This window comes from Bombina bombina, chromosome 6 (genome assembly GCF_027579735.1).
Source record: "Bombina bombina isolate aBomBom1 chromosome 6, aBomBom1.pri, whole genome shotgun sequence".
Taxonomy (NCBI): domain Eukaryota; kingdom Metazoa; phylum Chordata; class Amphibia; order Anura; family Bombinatoridae; genus Bombina; species Bombina bombina.
Window position 1 is genome coordinate 1,638,461 of NC_069504.1, and position 22,105 is coordinate 1,660,565.

The window sequence follows — 22,105 nt, forward strand, 5'->3', positions numbered from 1 at the left end:
CTTTAGATATTTTTTTTAAATTGTATTTAATTGTATTTAGTTTAGGGAATTTATTTAATTATAGTATAGTGTTAGGTGTAATTGTAACTTAGGTTAGGATTTATTTTACAGGTAAATTTGAATTTATTTTAACTAGGTAGCTATTAAATAGTTGATAACTATTTAACTATTCTACCTAGTTAAAATAAAAATAAACCCTAAGCTAGCTACAATGTAACTATTAGTTATATTGAAGCTATTTTAGGGTTTATTTTATAGGTAAGTATTTAGTTTTAAATAGGAATTATTTAGTTAATGATAGTAATTTAGATTTATTAAAATTATATTTAAGTTAGGGGGATGTTAGGGTTAGACTTAGATTTAGGGGTTAATAAATTTAATATAGTGGCGGCGACGTTGAGGGCGGCAGATTAGGTGTTAATAAGTGTAAGTAGGTTGCGGCGACATTGGGGGTGGCAGATTAGGGGTTAATAAATATAATGTAGGTGGCGGCGGTGTACGGAGCGGCAGATTAGGGGTTAATAATATAATGCAGGTGGCGGCGATGTCGGGGGTGGTAGATTAGGGGTTAATAAGTGTAAGATTAGGGGTGTTTAGACTCGGGGTTCATGATAGGGTGTTAGGTGTAGACATTAAAAGTGTTTCTCCATAGAAATCAATGGGGATGCGTTAGGAGCTTTACGCTGCTTTTTTGCAGGTGTTAGTTTTTTTTCAGCTGGCTCTCCCCCATTGATTCCTATGGGGAAATCATGCACGAGCACGTTTTACCTGCTCACCGCTACCGTAAGCAGCGCTGGTATTGAGGTGAGATGTGGAGCTAAATTTTGCTCTACGCTCACTTTTTTGCGACTAACGCCGGGTTTGTAGAAACCTGTAACACCAGCATTGTCTGTAGGTGAGCGGTGAGAATAAACTGTTCGTTAGCAAAGCACAGCATTACCGACAAAACTCGTAATCTAGGCATACGTTTTTTCTGCGAGGTGTTACTATTTAGATTCCATTCTGATTAATAGATACTATATGGATAAATCACATATCTAGTTAATACTTTTGAAGTAGAGAAAACTTGCTAACAATTTTTAAACGAGTAGGAAGTTTGTTTTGACACCGGTGTCAATAGATTAATTAAATAATACTTTACTTGTATTTTTATATGTATTAAATTTTGTATAATGTTAAACTGACTTAAAGGGACACTGAACCCACATTTTTTCTTTTGTAATTCAGAAAGAGCATGCAATTTTAAGCAACTTTCTAATTTACTCCTAGTATCAATTTTTCTTTGTTCTCTTGCTATCATTATTTGAAAAAGAAGGCATCTAAGCTCTTTTTTGGTTTCAGTACTCTGGACAGCACTTTTTTATTGGTGGATGAATTTATCCACCAATCAGCAAGGACAACCCAGGTTGTTCACCAAAAATGGGCCAGCATCTAAACTTACATTCTTGCATTTCAAATAAAGATACCAAGAGAATGAAGAAAATTTGATAATAGGAGTAAATTAGAAATTTGCTTAAAATTTCATGCTCTATCTGAATCACAAAAGAAATTTTTTGCGTAGAGTGTCCCTTTAAGCTTGTTATTTGGAGTCTCATACATGGTGAATTGATCATTTTATAACTGAGTTGGTTACAGATAGATAGTTAGATAGATATACAGATAGACAGACAGACATATAGATAGATATAGATACAGATAGACAGACATATAGATATATATAGATACAGATACGTAGATAGATATAGTTACAGATGGATAGACAGACACATACATATAAATACAGAAGGAGAGACAGACACATACATATAAATACAGAAGGAGAGACAGACACATACATATAAATACAGAAGGAGAGACAGACACATACATATAAATACAGAAGGATAAACAGACACATACATATAAATACAGAAGGAGAGACAGACACATACATATAAATACAGAAGGAGAGACAGACACATACATATAAATACAGAAGGATAAACAGACACATACATATAAATACAGAAGGAGAGACAGACACATACATATAAATACAGAAGGATAGACAGACACATACATATAAATACAGAAGGAGAGACAGACACATACATATAAATACAGAAGGAGAGACAGACACATACATATAAATACAGAAGGAGAGACAGGCACATACATATAAATACAGAAGGAGAGACAGACACATACATATAAATACAGAAGGAGAGACAGACACATACATATAAATACAGAAGGAGAGACAGACACATACATATAAATACAGATGGATAGACAGACACATACATATAAATACAGAAGGAGAGACAGACACATACATATAAATACAGAAGGAGAGACAGACACATACATATAAATACAGAAGGAGAGACAGACACATACATATAAATACAGAAGGAGAGACAGACACATACATATAAATACAGAAGGAGAGACAGACACATACATATAAATACAGAAGGAGAGACAGACACATACATATAAATACAGAAGGAGAGACAGACACATACATATAAATACAGATGGATAGACAGACATATAGATATATATAGATACAGATACGTAGATAGATATAGTTACAGATGGATAGACAGACACATACATATAAATACAGAAGGAGAGACAGACACATACATATAAATACAGAAGGAGAGACAGACACATACATATAAATACAGAAGGATAGACAGACACATACATATAAATACAGAAGGAGAGACAGACACATACATATAAATACAGAAGGAGAGACAGACACATACATATAAATACAGAAGGAGAGACAGACAGATACATATAAATACAGAAGGAGAGACAGACACATACATATAAATTACAGATGGATAGACAGACACATACATATAAATACAGAAGGAGAGACAGACACATACATATAAATACAGAAGGAAGACAGACACATACATATAAATACAGAAGGAGAGACAGACACATACATATAAATACAGAAGGAGAGACAGACACATACATATAAAATACAGAAGGAGAGACAGACACATACATATAAATACAGAAGGAGAGACAGACACATACATATAAATACAGAAGGAGAGACAGACACATACATATAAATACAGAAGGAGAGACAGACACATACATATAAATACAGAAGGAGAGACAGACACATACATATAAATACAGATGGATAGACAGACACATACATATAAATACAGAAGGATAGACAGACACAATACATATAATATACAGAAGGAGAGACAGACACATACATATAAATACAGATGGATAGACAGACACATACATATAAATACAGAAGGAGAGACAGACACATACATATAAATACAGAAGGAGAGACAGACAACATAACATATTAATACAGAAGGAAGACAGACACATACATTTAAATACAGAAGGAGAGACAGACACATACATATAAATACAGAAGATAAACAGACACATACATATAAATACAGATGGATAGACAGACACATACATATAAAACAGATTGGAGACAGACACATACATATAAATACAGAAGGAGAGACAGACACATACATATAAATACAGAAGGAGAGACAGACACATACATATAAATACAGAAGGAGAGACAGACACATACATATAAATACAGAAGGATAGACAGACACATACATATAAATACAGAAGGATAGACAGACACATACATATAAATACAGAAGGATAGACGAGACACATACATATAAATACAGAAGGATAGACAGACACATACATATAAATACAGAAGGAGAGACAGACACATACATATAAATACAGAAGGATAGACAGACACATACATATAAATACAGAAGGAGAGACAGACACATACATATAAATACAGAAGGATAGACAGACACATACATATAAATACAGAAGGAGAGACAGACACATACATATAAATACAGAAGGAGAGACAGACACATACTATAAATACAGAAGGAGAGACAGACACATACATATAAATACAGAAGGAGAGACAGACACATACATATAAATACAGAAGGAGAGACAGACACATACATATAAATACAGAAGGAGAGACAGACACATACATATAAATACAGAAGGAGAGACAGACACATACATATAAATACAGAAGGATAGACAGACACATACATATAAATACAGAAGGAGAGACAGACACATACATATAAATACAGAAGGAGAGACAGACACATACATATAAATACAGAAGGAGAGACAGACACATACATATAAATACAGAAGGAGAGACAGACACATACATATAAATACAGAAGGAGAGACAGACACATACATATAAATACAGAAGGAGAGACAGACACATACATATAAATACAGAAGGAGAGACAGACACATACATATAAATACAGAAGGAGAGACAGACACATACATATAAATACAGAAGGAGAGACAGACACATACATATAAATACAGAAGGAGAGACAGACACATACATATAAATACAGAAGGAGAGACAGACACATACATATAAATACAGAAGGAGAGACAGACACATACATATAAATACAGAAGGAGAGACAGACACATACATATAAATACAGAAGGAGAGACAGACACATACATATAAATACAGAAGGAGAGACAGACACATACATATAAATACAGAAGGAGAGACAGACACATACATATAAATACAGATGGATAGACAGATAGATATAAATACAGACAGAAAGACAGACATATAGATAGATATAGATACAGATAAGTAGATATATATAGTTACAGATGGATAGACAGACACATAGATATAAATACAGATGGATAGATAGACATATAGATAGATATAGATACAGATAAGTAGATATATATAGTTACAGATGGATAGACAGACACATAGATATAAATACAGATGGATAGACAGACATATAGATATATATAGATACAGATAAGTAGATAGATATAGTTACAGATATACAGACAGACAGACATATAGATATAAATACAGATGGATAGACAGATAGATATTGATACAGACAGACAGACAGACATATAGATATATATAGATACAGATACGTAGATAGATACAGATGGATAGACAGACATATATATATATATAAATACAAATGGATAGACAGATATCGATACAGAGAGAAAGACAGACATATAGATATATATAGATACAGATACGTAGATAGATATAGTTACAGATGGATAGACAGACACATACATATAAATACAGAAGGAGAGACAGACACATACATATAAATACAGATGGATAGACAGACACATACATATAAATACAGAAGGAGAGACAGACATATACATATAAATACAGAAGGATAGACAGACACATACATATAAATACAGAAGGAGAGACAGACACATACATATAAATACAGAAGGATAGACAGACACATACATATAAATACAGATGGATAGACAGACACATACATATAAATACAGAAGGATAGACAGACACATACATATAAATACAGAAGGATAGACAGACACATACATATAAATACAGAAGGAGAGACAGACACATACATATAAATACAGAAGGAGAGACAGACACATACATATAAATACAGAAGGATAGACAGACACATACATATAAATACAGAAGGATAGACAGACACATACATATAAATACAGAAGGATAGACAGACCATACATAGAAATACAGAAGAGAGACAGACACATACATATAAATACAGATGGATAGACAGACACATACATATAAATACAGAAGGAGAGACAGACACATACATATAAATACAGAAGGAGAGACAGACACATACATATAAATACAGAAGGAGAGACAGACACATACATATAAATACAGAAGGAGAGACAGACACATACATATAAATACAGAAGGAGAGACAGACACATACATATAAATACAGAAGGAGAGACAGACACATACATATAAATACAGAAGGATAGACAGACACATACATATAAATACAGAAGGATAGACAGACACATACATATAAATACAGAAGGAGAGACAGACACATACATATAAATACAGAAGGATAGACAGACACATACATATAAATACAGAAGGAGAGACAGACACATACATATAAATACAGAAGGATAGACAGACACATACATATAAATACAGAAGGAGAGACAGACACATACATATAAATACAGAAGGATAGACAGACACATACATATAAATACAGAAGGAGAGACAGACACATACATATAAATACAGAAGGAGAGACAGACACATACATATAAATACAGAAGGAGAGACAGACACATACATATAAATACAGAAGGAGAGACAGACACATACATATAAATACAGAAGGAGAGACAGACACATACATATAAATACAGAAGGAGAGACAGACACATACATATAAATACAGAAGGAGAGACAGACACATACATATAAATACAGAAGGATAGACAGACACATACATATAAATACAGAAGGAGAGACAGACACATACATATAAATACAGAAGGAGAGACAGACACATACATATAAATACAGAAGGAGAGACAGACACATACATATAAATACAGAAGGAGAGACAGACACATACATATAAATACAGAAGGAGAGACAGACACATACATATAAATACAGAAGGATAGACAGACACATACATATAAATACAGAAGGAGAGACAGACACATACATATAAATACAGAAGGAGAGACAGACACATAGATATAAATACAGAAGGATAGACAGACACATAGATATAAATACAGAAGGATAGACAGACACATACATATAAATACAGAAGGAGAGACAGACACATACATATAAATACAGAAGGATAGACAGACACATACATATAAATACAGATGGATAGACAGATAGATATCAATACAGACAGAAAGACAGACATATAGATAGATATAGATACAGATAAGTAGATATATATAGTTACAGATGGATAGACAGACACATAGATATAAATACAGATGGATAGACAGACATATAGATATATATAGATACAGATAAGTAGATAGATATAGTTACAGATATACAGACAGACAGACATATAGATATAAATACAGATGGATAGACAGATAGATATTGATACAGACAGACAGACATATAGATATATATAGATACAGATACGTAGATAGATACAGATGGATAGACAGACATATATATATATATAAATACAAATGGATAGACAGATATCGATACAGAGAGAAAGACAGACATATAGATATATATAGATACAGATACGTAGATAGATATAGTTACAGATGGATAGACAGACACATACATATAAATACAGAAGGAGAGACAGACACATACATATAAATACAGATGGATAGACAGACACATACATATAAATACAGAAGGAGAGACAGACACATACATATAAATACAGAAGGAGAGACAGACACATACATATAAATACAGAAGGATAGACAGACATATAGATATATATAGATACAGATACGTAGATAGATATAGTTACAGATGGATAGACAGACACATACATATAAATACAGAAGGAGAGACAGACTCATACATATAAATACAGATGGATAGACAGACACATACATATAAATACAGAAGGAGAGACAGACACATACATATAAATACAGAAGGAGAGACAGACACATACATATAAATACAGAAGGAGAGACAGACACATAATATAAATACAGAAGGAGAGACAGACACATACATATAAATACAGAAGGATAGACAGACACATAGATATAAATACAGAAGGATAGACAGACACATACATATAAATACAGAAGGAGAGACAGACACATACATATAAATACAGAAGGAGAGACAGACACATACATATAAATACAGAAGGAGAGACAGACACATACATATAAATACAGAAGGAGAGACAGACACATACATATAAATACAGAAGGAGAGACAGACACATAGATATAAATACAGAAGGATAAACAGACACATACATATAAATACAGAAGGATAGACAGACACATACATATAAATACAGATGGATAGACAGACACATACATATAAATACAGAAGGAGAGACAGACACATACATATAAATACAGAAGGAGAGACAGACACATACATATAAATACAGAAGGAGAGACAGACACATACATATAAATACAGAAGGAGAGACAGACACATAGATATAAATACAGAAGGATAGACAGACACATAGATATAAATACAGAAGGATAGACAGACACATACATATAAATACAGAAGGAGAGACAGACACATACATATAAATACAGATGGATAGACAGATAGATATCAATACAGACAGAAAGACAGACATATAGATAGATATAGATACAGATAAGTAGATATATATAGTTACAGATGGATAGACAGACACATAGATATAAATACAGATGGATAGATAGACATATAGATAGATATAGATAAAGATAAGTAGATAGATATAGTTACAGATGGATAGACAGACACATAGATATAAATACAGATGGATAGACAGACATATAGAATATATATAGATACAGATAAGTAGATAGATAATAGTTGACAGGATATACAGACAGACAGACATATAGATATAAATACAGATGGATAGACAGATAGATATTGATACAGACAGACAGACATATAGATATATATAGATACAGATACGTAGATAGATACAGATGGATAGACAGACATATAGATAGATATATAGATACAGATACGTAGATAGATATAGTTACAGATGGAAAGACAGACATATAGATATATATAGATACAGATACGTAGATAGATATAGTTACAGATGGATAGACAGACACATACATATAAATACAGAAGGAGAGACAGACACATACATATAAATACAGAAGGAGAGACAGACACATACATATAAATACAGAAGGATAGACAGACACATACATATAAATACAGAAGGATAGACAGACACATACATATAAATACAGAAGGATAGACAGACACATACATATAAATACAGAAGGAGAGACAGACACATACATATAAATACAGAAGGAGAGACAGACACATACATATAAATACAGAAGGAGAGACAGACACATACATATAAATACAGAAGATAGACAGACACATACATATAAATACAGAAGGAGAGACAGACACATACATAGAAATACAGATGGATAGACAGACACATACATATAAATACAGAAGGAGAGACAGACACATACATATAAATACAGAAGGAGAGACAGACACATACATATAAATACAGAAGGAGAGACAGACACATACATATAAATACAGAAGGATAGACAGACACATACATATAAATACAGAAGGAGAGACAGACACATACATATAAATACAGAAGGAGAGACAGACACATACATATAAATACAGAAGGAGAGACAGACACATACATATAAATACAGAAGGATAGACAGACACATACATATAAATACAGAAGGAGAGACAGACACATACATATAAATACAGAAGGAGAGACAGACACATACATATAAATACAGAAGGATAGACAGACACATACATATAAATACAGAAGGAGAGACAGACACATAGATATAAATACAGAAGGATAGACAGACACATACATATAAATACAGAAGGATAGACAGACACATACATATAAATACAGAAGGAGAGACAGACACATACATATAAATACAGAAGGATAGACAGACACATACATATAAATACAGAAGGAGAGACAGACACATACATATAAATACAGAAGGATAGACAGACACATACATATAAATACAGAAGGAGAGACAGACACATACATATAAATACAGAAGGATAGACAGACACATACATATAAATACAGAAGGAGAGACAGACACATACATATAAATACAGAAGGAGAGACAGACACATACATATAAATACAGAAGGAGAGACAGACACATACATATAAATACAGAAGGAGAGACAGACACATACATATAAATACAGAAGGAGAGACAGACACATACATATAAATACAGAAGGAGAGACAGACACATACATATAAATACAGAAGGAGAGACAGACACATACATATAAATACAGAAGGAGAGACAGACACATACATATAAATACAGAAGGAGAGACAGACACATACATATAAATACAGAAGGAGAGACAGACACATACATATAAATACAGAAGGAGAGACAGACACATACATATAAATACAGAAGGAGAGACAGACACATACATATAAATACAGAAGGAGAGACAGACACATACATATAAATACAGAAGGAGAGACAGACACATACATATAAATACAGAAGGAGAGACAGACACATACATATAAATACAGAAGGATAGACAGACACATACATATAAATACAGAAGGAGAGACAGACACATACATATAAATACAGAAGGATAGACAGACACATACATATAAATACAGAAGGATAGACAGACACATATATATAAATACAGAAGGAGAGACAGACACATACATATAAATACAGAAGGAGAGACAGACACATACATATAAATACAGAAGGAGAGACAGACACATACATATAAATACAGAAGGAGAGACAGACACATACATATAAATACAGAAGGAGAGACAGACATATAGATATATATAGATACAGATACGTAGATAGATATAGTTACAGATGGATAGACAGACACATACATATAAATACAGAAGGAGAGACAGACACATACATATAAATACAGATGGAGAGACAGACACATACATATAAATACAGAAGGATAGACAGACACATACATATAAATACAGAAGGATAGACAGACACATACATATAAATACAGATGGATAGACAGACACATACATATAAATACAGAAGGATAGACAGACACATACATATAAATACAGAAGGATAGACAGACACATACATATAGAGAAGGACAGACACATACATATAAATACAGAAGGATAGACAGACACATACATATAAATACAGATGGAGAGACAGACACATACATATAAATACAGATGGATAGACAGACACATACATATAAATACAGAAGGAGAGACAGACACATACATATAAATACAGAAGGATAGACAGACACATACATATAAATACAGAAGGAGAGACAGACACATACATATAAATACAGAAGGAGAGACAGACACATACATATAAATACAGAAGGAGAGACAGACATCATACAGATAATACAGAAGGTAGACAGACACATACATATAAATACAGAAGGATAGACAGACTCATACATTAATACAGAAGGAGAGACAGACACATACATATAAATACAGAAGGAGAGACAGACACATACATATAAATACAGAAGGAGAGACAGACACATACATATAAATACAGAAGGAGAGACAGACACATACATATAAATACAGAAGGATAGACAGACACATACATATAAATACAGAAGGATAGACAGACACATACATATAAATACAGAAGGATAGACAGACACATACATATAAATACAGAAGGAGAGACAGACACATACATATAAATACAGAAGGATAGACAGACACATACATATAAATACAGAAGGAGAGACAGACACATACATATAAATACAGAAGGATAGACAGACACATACATATAAATACAGAAGGAGAGACAGACACATACATATAAATACAGAAGGAGAGACAGACACATACATATAAATACAGAAGGAGAGACAGACACATACATATAAATACAGAAGGAGAGACAGACACATACATATAAATACAGAAGGAGAGACAGACACATACATATAAATACAGAAGGATAGACAGACATATAATACAGAGGAGAGACAGACACATACATATAATACAGGAGAGACAGACACATACATATAAATACAGAAGGAGAGACAGACACATACATATAAATACAGAAGGAGAGACAGACACATACATATAAATACAGAAGGAGAGACAGACACATACATATAAATACAGAAGGAGAGACAGACACATACATATAAATACAGAAGGAGAGACAGACACATACATATAAATACAGAAGGAGAGACAGGACACATACATATAAATACAGAAGGAGAGACAGACACATACATATAAATACAGAAGGATAGACAGACACATACATATAAATACAGAAGGAGAGACAGACACATACATATAAATACAGAAGGAGAGACAGACACATACATATAAATACAGAAGGAGAGACAGACACATACATATAAATACAGAAGGAGAGACAGACACATAGATATAAATACAGAAGGATAGACAGACACATACATATAAATACAGAAGGAGAGACAGACACTTAGATATAATACAGAAGGATAGACAGACACTAGATATATACAGAAGGATAGACAGACACATACATATAAATACAGAAGGATAGACAGACACATACATATAATACAGAAGGAGAGACAGACACATACATATAAATACAGAAGGAGAGACAGACACATACATATAAATACAGAAGGATAGACAGACACATACATATAAATACAGAAGGAGAGACAGACACATACATATAAATACAGAAGGAGAGACAGACACATACATATAAATACAGAAGGAGAGACAGACACATACATATAAATACAGAAGGAGAGACAGACACATACATATAAATACAGAAGGAGAGACAGACACATACGATATAAATACAGAAGGATAGACAGACACATACATATAAATACAGAAGGATAGACAGACACATACATATAAATACAGAAGGAGAGACAGACACATACATATAAATACAGAAGGAGAGACAGACACATACATATAAATACAGAAGGATAGACAGACACATACATATAAATACAGAAGGATAGACAGACACATACATATAAATACAGAAGGAGAGACAGACACATACATATAAATACAGAAGGAGAGGACAGACACATACATATAAATACAGAAGGATAGACAGACACATACATATAAATACAGAAGGAGAGACAGACACATACATATAAATACAGAAGGAGAGACAGACACATACATATAAATACAGAAGGAGAGACAGACACATACATATAAATACAGAAGGAGAGACAGACACATACATATAAATACAGAAGGATAGACAGACATATAGATATATATAGATACAGATACGTAGATAGATATAGTTACAGATGGATAGACAGACACATACATATAAATACAGAAGGATAGACAGACACATACATATAAATACAGAAGGATAGACAGACACATAGATATAAATACAGAAGGAGAGACAGACACATACATATAAATACAGATGGATAGACAGACACATACATATAAATACAGAAGGAGAGACAGACACATACATATAAATACAGAAGGAGAGACAGACACATACATATAAATACAGAAGGAGAGACAGACACATACATATAAATACAGAAGGAGAGACAGACACATACATATAAATACAGAAGGAGAGACAGACATATAGGTGATGGATAAATAGATAGATTCATGTAGTCATACATATGTTTATGCAAGCAGTATACAAATACACTCACACACAATATTAAGACGTATATTGTCATGCATTCACAGTGCCTTTTCATCAAGCTTCTGGTCCTATAGGGGGGATATCATCTCTGTCTCAGAACATTTAGCTCACAAGCCGCTATACAGCGCTAGGGCCCCACAGTAAAAGCGAAGAGCTACAGGTGAATTAACTTCTGCACCCCTCAGTGTCCCTGATATAATGTGCTATCTGTACAACACAGTGCCTTATCCCCTGGGCCAGCATAAGGACTAAAGAGATGACACCTCACAATAAACTGATGTGACATTTGTACATTACTGGTACCTTACAACCGCAGGCAGCAAGTGCTGGCGCTAGTGGCAAGCTGACTTTGTCCCCCACGCCTCCTGTAGAGTGCTTGTCCACTACTGTCCTGCCCCACTTGTCTGGCCACTGAAACACATATCCAGAGGTCATCATCTCCCGTGTCAAACCCAGCGCCTCCTCTGAGTCCATCCCACGAATCCGGATAGCCATGAGTAGTGCGCCTGAGGACATCCGGAAAAAGATAAATAATACATCAGTGTCACTGTGTCACCCTGCAGGGGAGGGGCAGACACAAAAGCCCATAGTCCCCTCCTGTCTGTGTCACTGTGTCACACTTCAGATGCTAGACATAATTTGTGTCCTATAGCCCCTCCTGTCTGTGCCACACTACAGATGAGGGACAGAACCTGTGTCCTATAGTCCCCTCATGTCTGTCACACTTCAGATGAGGGACAGACCCTGTGTCCTATAGCCCCTCCTGTCTGTGTCACACTTCAGATGAGGAACAGACCCTGTGTCCTATAGCCCCCTCATGTCTGTGTCACACTTCAGATGAGGAACAGACCCTGTGTCCTATAGCCCCTCATGTCTGTCACACTTCAGATGAGGGACAGACCCTGTGTCCTATAGCCCCTCATGTCTGTGTCACACTTCAGATGAGGAACAGACCCTGTGTCCTATAGCCCCCTCCTGTCTGTGTCACACTTCAGATGAGGAACAGACCCTGTGTCCTATAGCCCCTCATGTCTGTGTCCTATAGCCCCCTCATGTCTGTGTCACACTTCAGATGAGGGACAGACCCTGTGTCCTATAGCCCCTCCTGTCTGTGTCACACTTCAGATGAGGGACAGACCCTGTGTCCTATAGCCCCTTCTGTCTGTGTCACACTTCAGATGAGGAACAGACCCTGTGTCCTATAGCCCCCTCATGTCTGTGTCACACTTCAGATGAGGGACAGACCCTGTGTCCTATAGCCCCTCCTGTCTGTGTCACACTTCAGATGAGGAACAGACCCTGTGTCCTATAGCCCCTCCTGTCTGTGTCACACTTCAGATGAGGGACAGACCCTGTGTCCTATAGCCCCTTCTGTCTGTGTCACACTTCAGATGAGGAACAGACCCTGTGTCCTATTGCCCCTCATGTCTGTGTCACACTTCAGATGAGGGACAGACCCTGTGTCCTATAGCCCCTCCTGTCTGTGTCACACTTCAGATGAAGAACAGACCCTGTGTTCTATAGCCCCTCCTGTCTGTGTCACACTTCAGATGAGGAACAGACCCTGTGTCCTATAGCCCCTCCTGTCTGTGTCACACTTCAGATGAGGAACAGACCCTGTGTCCTATAGCCCCTCCTGTCTGTGTCACACTTCAGATGAGGAACAGACCCTGTGTCCTATAGCCCCTCATGTCTGTGTCACACTTCAGATGAGGAACAGACCCTGTGTCCTATAGCCCCCTCATGTCTGTGTCACACTTCAGATGAGGAACAGACCCTGTGTCCTATAGCCCCTCCTGTCTGTGTCACACTTCAGATGAGGAACAGACCCTGTGTCCTATAGCCCCTCCTGTCTGTGTCACACTTCAGATGAGGAACAGACCCTGTGTCCTATAGCCCCTCATGTCTGTGTCACACTTCAGATGAGGAACAGACCCTGTGTCCTATAGCCCCCTCATGTCTGTGTCACACTTCAGATGAGGAACAGACCCTGTGTCCTATAGCCCCCTCATGTCTGTCACACTTCAGATGAGGAACAGACCCTGTGTCCTATAGTCCCCTCATGTCTGTGTCACACTTCAGATGAGGAACAGACCCTGTGTCCTATAGCCCCTCCTGTCTGTGTCACACTTCAGATGAGGAACAGACCCTGTGTCCTATAGCCCCCTCATGTCTGTGTCACACTTCAGATGAGGGACATACCCTGTGTCCTATAGCCCCCTCATGTCTGTCACACTTCAGATGAGGGACAGACCCTGTGTCCTATAGCCCCTCCTGTCTGTGTCACACTTCAGATGAGGAACAGACCCTGTGTCCTATAGCCCCTCCTGTCTGTGTCACACTTCAGATGAGGAACAGACCCTGTGTCCTATAGCCCCCTCATGTCTGTGTCACACTTCAGATGAGGAACAGACCCTGTGTCCTATAGTCCCCTCATGTCTGTCACACTTCAGATGAGGGACAGACCCTGTGTCCTATAGCCCCCTCATGTCTGTCACACTTCAGATGAGGAACAGACCCTGTGTCCTATAGCCCCCTCATGTCTGTGTCACACTTCAGATGAGGAACAGACCCTGTGTCCTATAGCCCCCTCATGTCTGTGTCACACTTCAGATGAGGAACAGACCCTGTGTCCTATAGCCCCTCCTGTCTGTGTCACACTTCAGATGAGGAACAGACCCTGTGCCCTATAGCCCCTCCTGTCTGTGTTACACTTCAGATGAGGAACAGACCCTGTGTCCTATAGCCCCTCCTGTCTGTGTCACACTTCAGATGAGGGACAGACCCTGTGTCCTATAGCCCCTCCTGTCTGTGTCACACTTCAGATGAGGAACAGACCCTGTGTCCTATAGCCCCTCATGTCTGTGTCACACTTCAGATGAGGGACAGACCCTGTGTCCTATAGCCCCTCCTGTCTGTGTCACACTTCAGATGAGGAACAGACCCTGTGTCCTATAGTCCCCTCATGTCTGTGTCACACTTCAGATGAGGGACAGACCCTTTGTCCTATAGCCCCTCATGTCTGTGTCACACTTCAGATGAGGAACAGACCCTGTGTCCTATAGCCCCCTCATGTCTGTGTCACACTTCAGATGAGGGACAGACCCTGTGTCCTATAGCCCCCTCATGTCTGTGTCACACTTCAGATGAGGAACAGACCCTGTGTCCTATAGCCCCCTCATGTCTGTGTCACACTTCAGATGAGGGACAGACCCTGTGTCCTATAGCCCCTCCTGTCTGTGTCACACTTCAGATGAGGAACAGACCCTGTGTCCTATAGCCCCCTCATGTCTGTGTCACACTTCAGATGAGGGACAGACCCTGTGTCCTATAGCCCCTCCTGTCTGTGTCACACTTCAGATGAGGAACAGACCCTGTGTCCTATAGCCCCCTCATGTCTGTGTCACACTTCAGATGAGGAACAGACCCTGTGTCCTATAGCCCCCTCCTGTCTGTGTCCTATAGCCCCCTCATGTCTGTGTCACACTTCAGATGAGGGACAGACTCTGTGTCCTATAGCCCCTCCTGTCTGTGTCACACTTCAGATGAGGGACAGACCCTGTGTCCTATAGCCCCTTCTGTCTGTGTCACACTTCAGATGAGGAACAGACCCTGTGTCCTATAGCCCCCTCATGTCTGTGTCACACTTCAGATGAGGGACAGACCCTGTGTCCTATAGCCCCTCCTGTCTGTGTCACACTTCAGATGAGGAACAGACCCTGTGTCCTATAGCCCCTCCTGTCTGTGTCACACTTCAGATGAGGAACAGACCCTGTGTTCTATAGCCCCTCCTGTCTGTGTCACACTTCAGATGAGGAACAGACCCTGTGTCCTATAGCCCCTCCTGTCTGTGTCACACTTCAGATGAGGAACAGACCCTGTTTCCTATAGCCCCTCCTGTCTGTGTCACACTTCAGATGAGGAACAGACCCTGTGTCCTATAGCCCCTCATGTCTGTGTCACACTTCAGATGAGGAACAGACCCTGTGTCCTATAGCCCCCTCATGTCTGTGTCACACTTCAGATGAGGGACAGACCCTGTGTCCTATAGCCCCTTCTGTCTGTGTCACACTTCAGATGAGGAACAGACCCTGTGTCCTATAGCCCCCTCATGTCTGTGTCACACTTCAGATGAGGGACAGACCCTGTGTCCTATAGCCCCCTCATGTCTGTGTCACACTTCAGATGAGGGACAGACCCTGTGTCCTATAGCCCCTTCTGTCTGTGTCACACTTCAGATGAGGAACAGACCCTGTGTCCTATAGCCCCCTCATGTCTGTGTCACACTTCAGATGAGGGACAGACCCTGTGTCCTATAGCCCCTCCTGTCTGTGTCACACTTCAGATGAGGAACAGACCCTGTGTCCTATAGCCCCCTCATGTCTGTGTCACACTTCAGATGAGGAACAGACCCTGTGTCCTATAGCCCCTCCTGTCTGTGTCACACTTCAGATGAGGAACAGACCCTGTGTCCTATAGCCCCTCCTGTCTGTGTCACACTTCAGATGAGGAACAGACCCTGTGTCCTATAGCCCCTCCTGTCTGTGTCACACTTCAGATGAGGAACAGACCCTGTGTCCTATAGCCCCTCATGTCTGTGTCACACTTCAGATGAGGAACAGACCCTGTGTCCTATAGCCCCTCCTGTCTGTGTCACACTTCAGATGAGGAACAGACCCTGTGTCCTATAGCCCCCTCATGTCTGTGTCACACTTCAGATGAGGAACAGACCCTGTGTCCTATAGCCACCTCATGTCTGTGTCACACTTCAGATGAGGAACAGACCCTGTGTCCTATAGCCCCTCCTGTCTGTGTCACACTTCAGATGAGGGACAGACCCTGTGTCCTATAGCCCCCTCATGTCTGTCACACTTCAGATGAGGAACCGACCCTGTGTCCTATAGCCCCCTCATGTCTGTGTCACACTTCAGATGAGGAACAGACCCTGTGTCCTATAGCCCCCTCATGTCTGTGTCACACTTCAGATGAGGGACAGACCCTGTGTCCTATAGCCCCTCCTGTCTGTGTCACACTTCAGATGAGGAACAGACCCTGTGTCCTATAGCCCCTCCTGTCTGTGTCACACTTCAGATGAGGAACAGACCCTGTGTCCTATAGCCCCCTCATGTCTGTGTCACACTTCAGATGAGGAACAGACCCTGTGTCCTATAGCCCCTCATGTCTGTGTCACTGTGTCACACTTCAGATGAGGGACAGACCCTGTGTCCTATAGCCCCCTCATGTCTGTCACACTTCAGATGAGGGACAGACCCTGTGTCCTATAGCCCCCTCATGTCTGTGTCACACTTCAGATGAGGAACAGACCCTGTGTCCTATAGCCCCCTCATGTCTGTGTCACACTTCAGATGAGGAACAGACCCTGTGTCCTATAGCCCCCTCATGTCTGTGTCACACTTCAGATGAGGGACAGACCCTGTGTCCTATAGCCCCTCCTGTCTGTGTCACACTTCAGATGAGGGACAGACCCTGTGTCCTATAGCCCCTTCTGTCTGTGTCACACTTCAGATGAGGAACAGACCCTGTGTCCTATAGCCCCTCCTGTCTGTGTCACACTTCAGATGAGGGACAGACCCTGTGTCCTATAGCCCCCTCATGTCTGTCACACTTCAGATGAGGGTCAGACCCTGTGTCCTATAGCCCCCTCATGTCTGTGTCACTGTGTCACACTTCAGATGAGGAACAGACCCTGTGTCCTATAGCCCCCTCATGTCTGTGTCACACTTCAGATGAGGGACAGACCCTGTGTCCTATAGCCCCCTCATGTCTGTCACACTTCAGATGAGGAACAGACCCTGTGTCCTATAGCCCCTCATGTCTGTGTCACACTTCAGATGAGGAACAGACCCTGTGTCCTATAGCCCCTCATGTCTGTGTCACACTTCAGATGAGGGACAGACCCTGTGTCCTATAGCCCCTCCTGTCTGTGTCACACTTCAGATGAGGAACAGACCCTGTGTCCTATAGCCCCTCATGTCTGTGTCACTGTGTCACACTTCAGATGAGGGACAGACCCTGTGTCCTATAGCCCCCTCATGTCTGTCACACTTCAGATGAGGAATAGACCCTGTGTCCTATAGCCCCCTCATGTCTGTGTCACACTTCAGATGAGGAACAGACCCTGTGTCCTATAGCCCCCTCATGTCTGTGTCACACTTCAGATGAGGGACAGACCCTGTGTCCTATAGCCCCTTCTGTCTGTGTCACACTTCAGATGAGGAACAGACCCTGTGTCCTATAGCCCCTCATGTCTGTGTCACTGTGTCACACTTCAGATGAGGGACAGACCCTGTGTCCTATAGCCCCCTCATGTCTGTCACACTTCAGATGAGGAATAGACCCTGTGTCCTATAGCCCCTCCTGTCTGTGTCACACTTCAGATGAGGAACAGACCCTGTGTCCTATAGCCCCCTCATGTCTGTGTCACACTTCAGATGAGGAACAGACCCTGTGTCCTATAGCCCCTCCTGTCTGTGTCACACTTCAGATGAGGAACAGACCCTGTGTCCTATAGCCCCTCCTGTCTGTGTCACACTTCAGATGAGGAACAGACCCTGTGTCCTATAGCCCCTCCTGTCTGTGTCACACTTCAGATGAGGAACAGACCCTGTGTCCTATAGCCCCTCATGTCTGTGTCACACTTCAGATGAGGAACAGACCCTGTGTCCTATAGCCCCTCCTGTCTGTGTCACACTTCAGATGAGGAACAGACCCTGTGTCCTATAGCCCCCTCATGTCTGTGTCACACTTCAGATGAGGAACAGACCCTGTGTCCTATAGCCACCTCATGTCTGTGTCACACTTCAGATGAGGAACAGACCCTGTGTCCTATAGCCCCTCCTGTCTGTGTCACACTTCAGATGAGGGACAGACCCTGTGTCCTATAGCCCCCTCATGTCTGTCACACTTCAGATGAGGAACCGACCCTGTGTCCTATAGCCCCCTCATGTCTGTGTCACACTTCAGATGAGGAACAGACCCTGTGTCCTATAGCCCCCTCATGTCTGTGTCACACTTCAGATGAGGGACAGACCCTGTGTCCTATAGCCCCTCCTGTCTGTGTCACACTTCAGATGAGGAACAGACCCTGTGTCCTATAGCCCCTCCTGTCTGTGTCACACTTCAGATGAGGAACAGACCCTGTGTCCTATAGCCCCCTCATGTCTGTGTCACACTTCAGATGAGGAACAGACCCTGTGTCCTATAGCCCCTCATGTCTGTGTCACTGTGTCACACTTCAGATGAGGGACAGACCCTGTGTCCTATAGCCCCCTCATGTCTGTCACACTTCAGATGAGGGACAGACCCTGTGTCCTATAGCCCCCTCATGTCTGTGTCACACTTCAGATGAGGAACAGACCCTGTGTCCTATAGCCCCCTCATGTCTGTGTCACACTTCAGATGAGGAACAGACCCTGTGTCCTATAGCCCCCTCATGTCTGTGTCACACTTCAGATGAGGGACAGACCCTGTGTCCTATAGCCCCTCCTGTCTGTGTCACACTTCAGATGAGGGACAGACCCTGTGTCCTATAGCCCCTTCTGTCTGTGTCACACTTCAGATGAGGAACAGACCCTGTGTCCTATAGCCCCTCCTGTCTGTGTCACACTTCAGATGAGGGACAGACCCTGTGTCCTATAGCCCCCTCATGTCTGTCACACTTCAGATGAGGGTCAGACCCTGTGTCCTATAGCCCCCTCATGTCTGTGTCACTGTGTCAAACTTCAGATGAGGAACAGACCCTGTGTCCTATAGCCCCCTCATGTCTGTGTCACACTTCAGATGAGGGACAGACCCTGTGTCCTATAGCCCCCTCATGTCTGTCACACTTCAGATGAGGAACAGACCCTGTGTCCTATAGCCCCTCATGTCTGTGTCACACTTCAGATGAGGAACAGACCCTGTGTCCTATAGCCCCTCATGTCTGTGTCACACTTCAGATGAGGGACAGACCCTGTGTCCTATAGCCCCTCCTGTCTGTGTCACACTTCAGATGAGGAACAGACCCTGTGTCCTATAGCCCCTCATGTCTGTGTCACTGTGTCACACTTCAGATGAGGGACAGACCCTGTGTCCTATAGCCCCCTCATGTCTGTCACACTTCAGATGAGGAATAGACCCTGTGTCCTATAGCCCCCTCATGTCTGTGTCACACTTCAGATGAGGAACAGACCCTGTGTCCTATAGCCCCCTCATGTCTGTGTCACACTTCAGATGAGGAACAGACCCTGTGTCCTATAGCTCCCTCATGTCTGTCACACTTCAGATGAGGAACAGACCCTGTGTCCTATAGCCCCCTCATGTCTGTGTCACACTTCAGATGAGGAACAGACCCTGTGTCCTATAGCCCCTCCTGTCTGTGCCACGCTTCAGATGAGGGACAGACCCTGTGTCCTATAGCCCCTCCTGTCTGTGTCACACTTCAGATGAGGAACAGACCCTGTGTCCTATCGCCCCCTCATGTCTGTGTCACACTTCAGATGAGGAACAGACCCTGTGTCCTATAGCCCCCTCATGTCTGTGTCACACTTCAGATGAGGAACAGACAGTGTGTCCTATAGCCCCCTCATGTCTGTCACACTTCAGATGAGGAACAGACCCTGTGTCCTATAGCCCCTCCTGTCTGTGTCACACTTCAGATGAGGAACAGACCCTGTGTCCTATAGCCCCTCCTGTCTGTGTCACACTTCAGATGAGGAACAGACCCTGTGTCCTATAGCCCCTCCTGTCTGTGTCACACTTCAGATGA

At 40.5% G+C, this 22,105-nt stretch overlaps 1 protein-coding gene across 1 annotated transcript in view; it reads right to left on the reverse strand.

The window, feature by feature from the left end:
- TYMP (thymidine phosphorylase) overlaps window positions 1-22,105 on the reverse strand; it is a 470,962-nt gene that overhangs the window by 159,387 nt on the left and 289,470 nt on the right. The window contains exon 4 of the mRNA XM_053716294.1: window positions 13,642-13,844. Coding sequence (XP_053572269.1) covers window positions 13,642-13,844 — 203 coding nt within the window. The remainder of the gene's footprint in view (window positions 1-13,641; window positions 13,845-22,105) is intronic.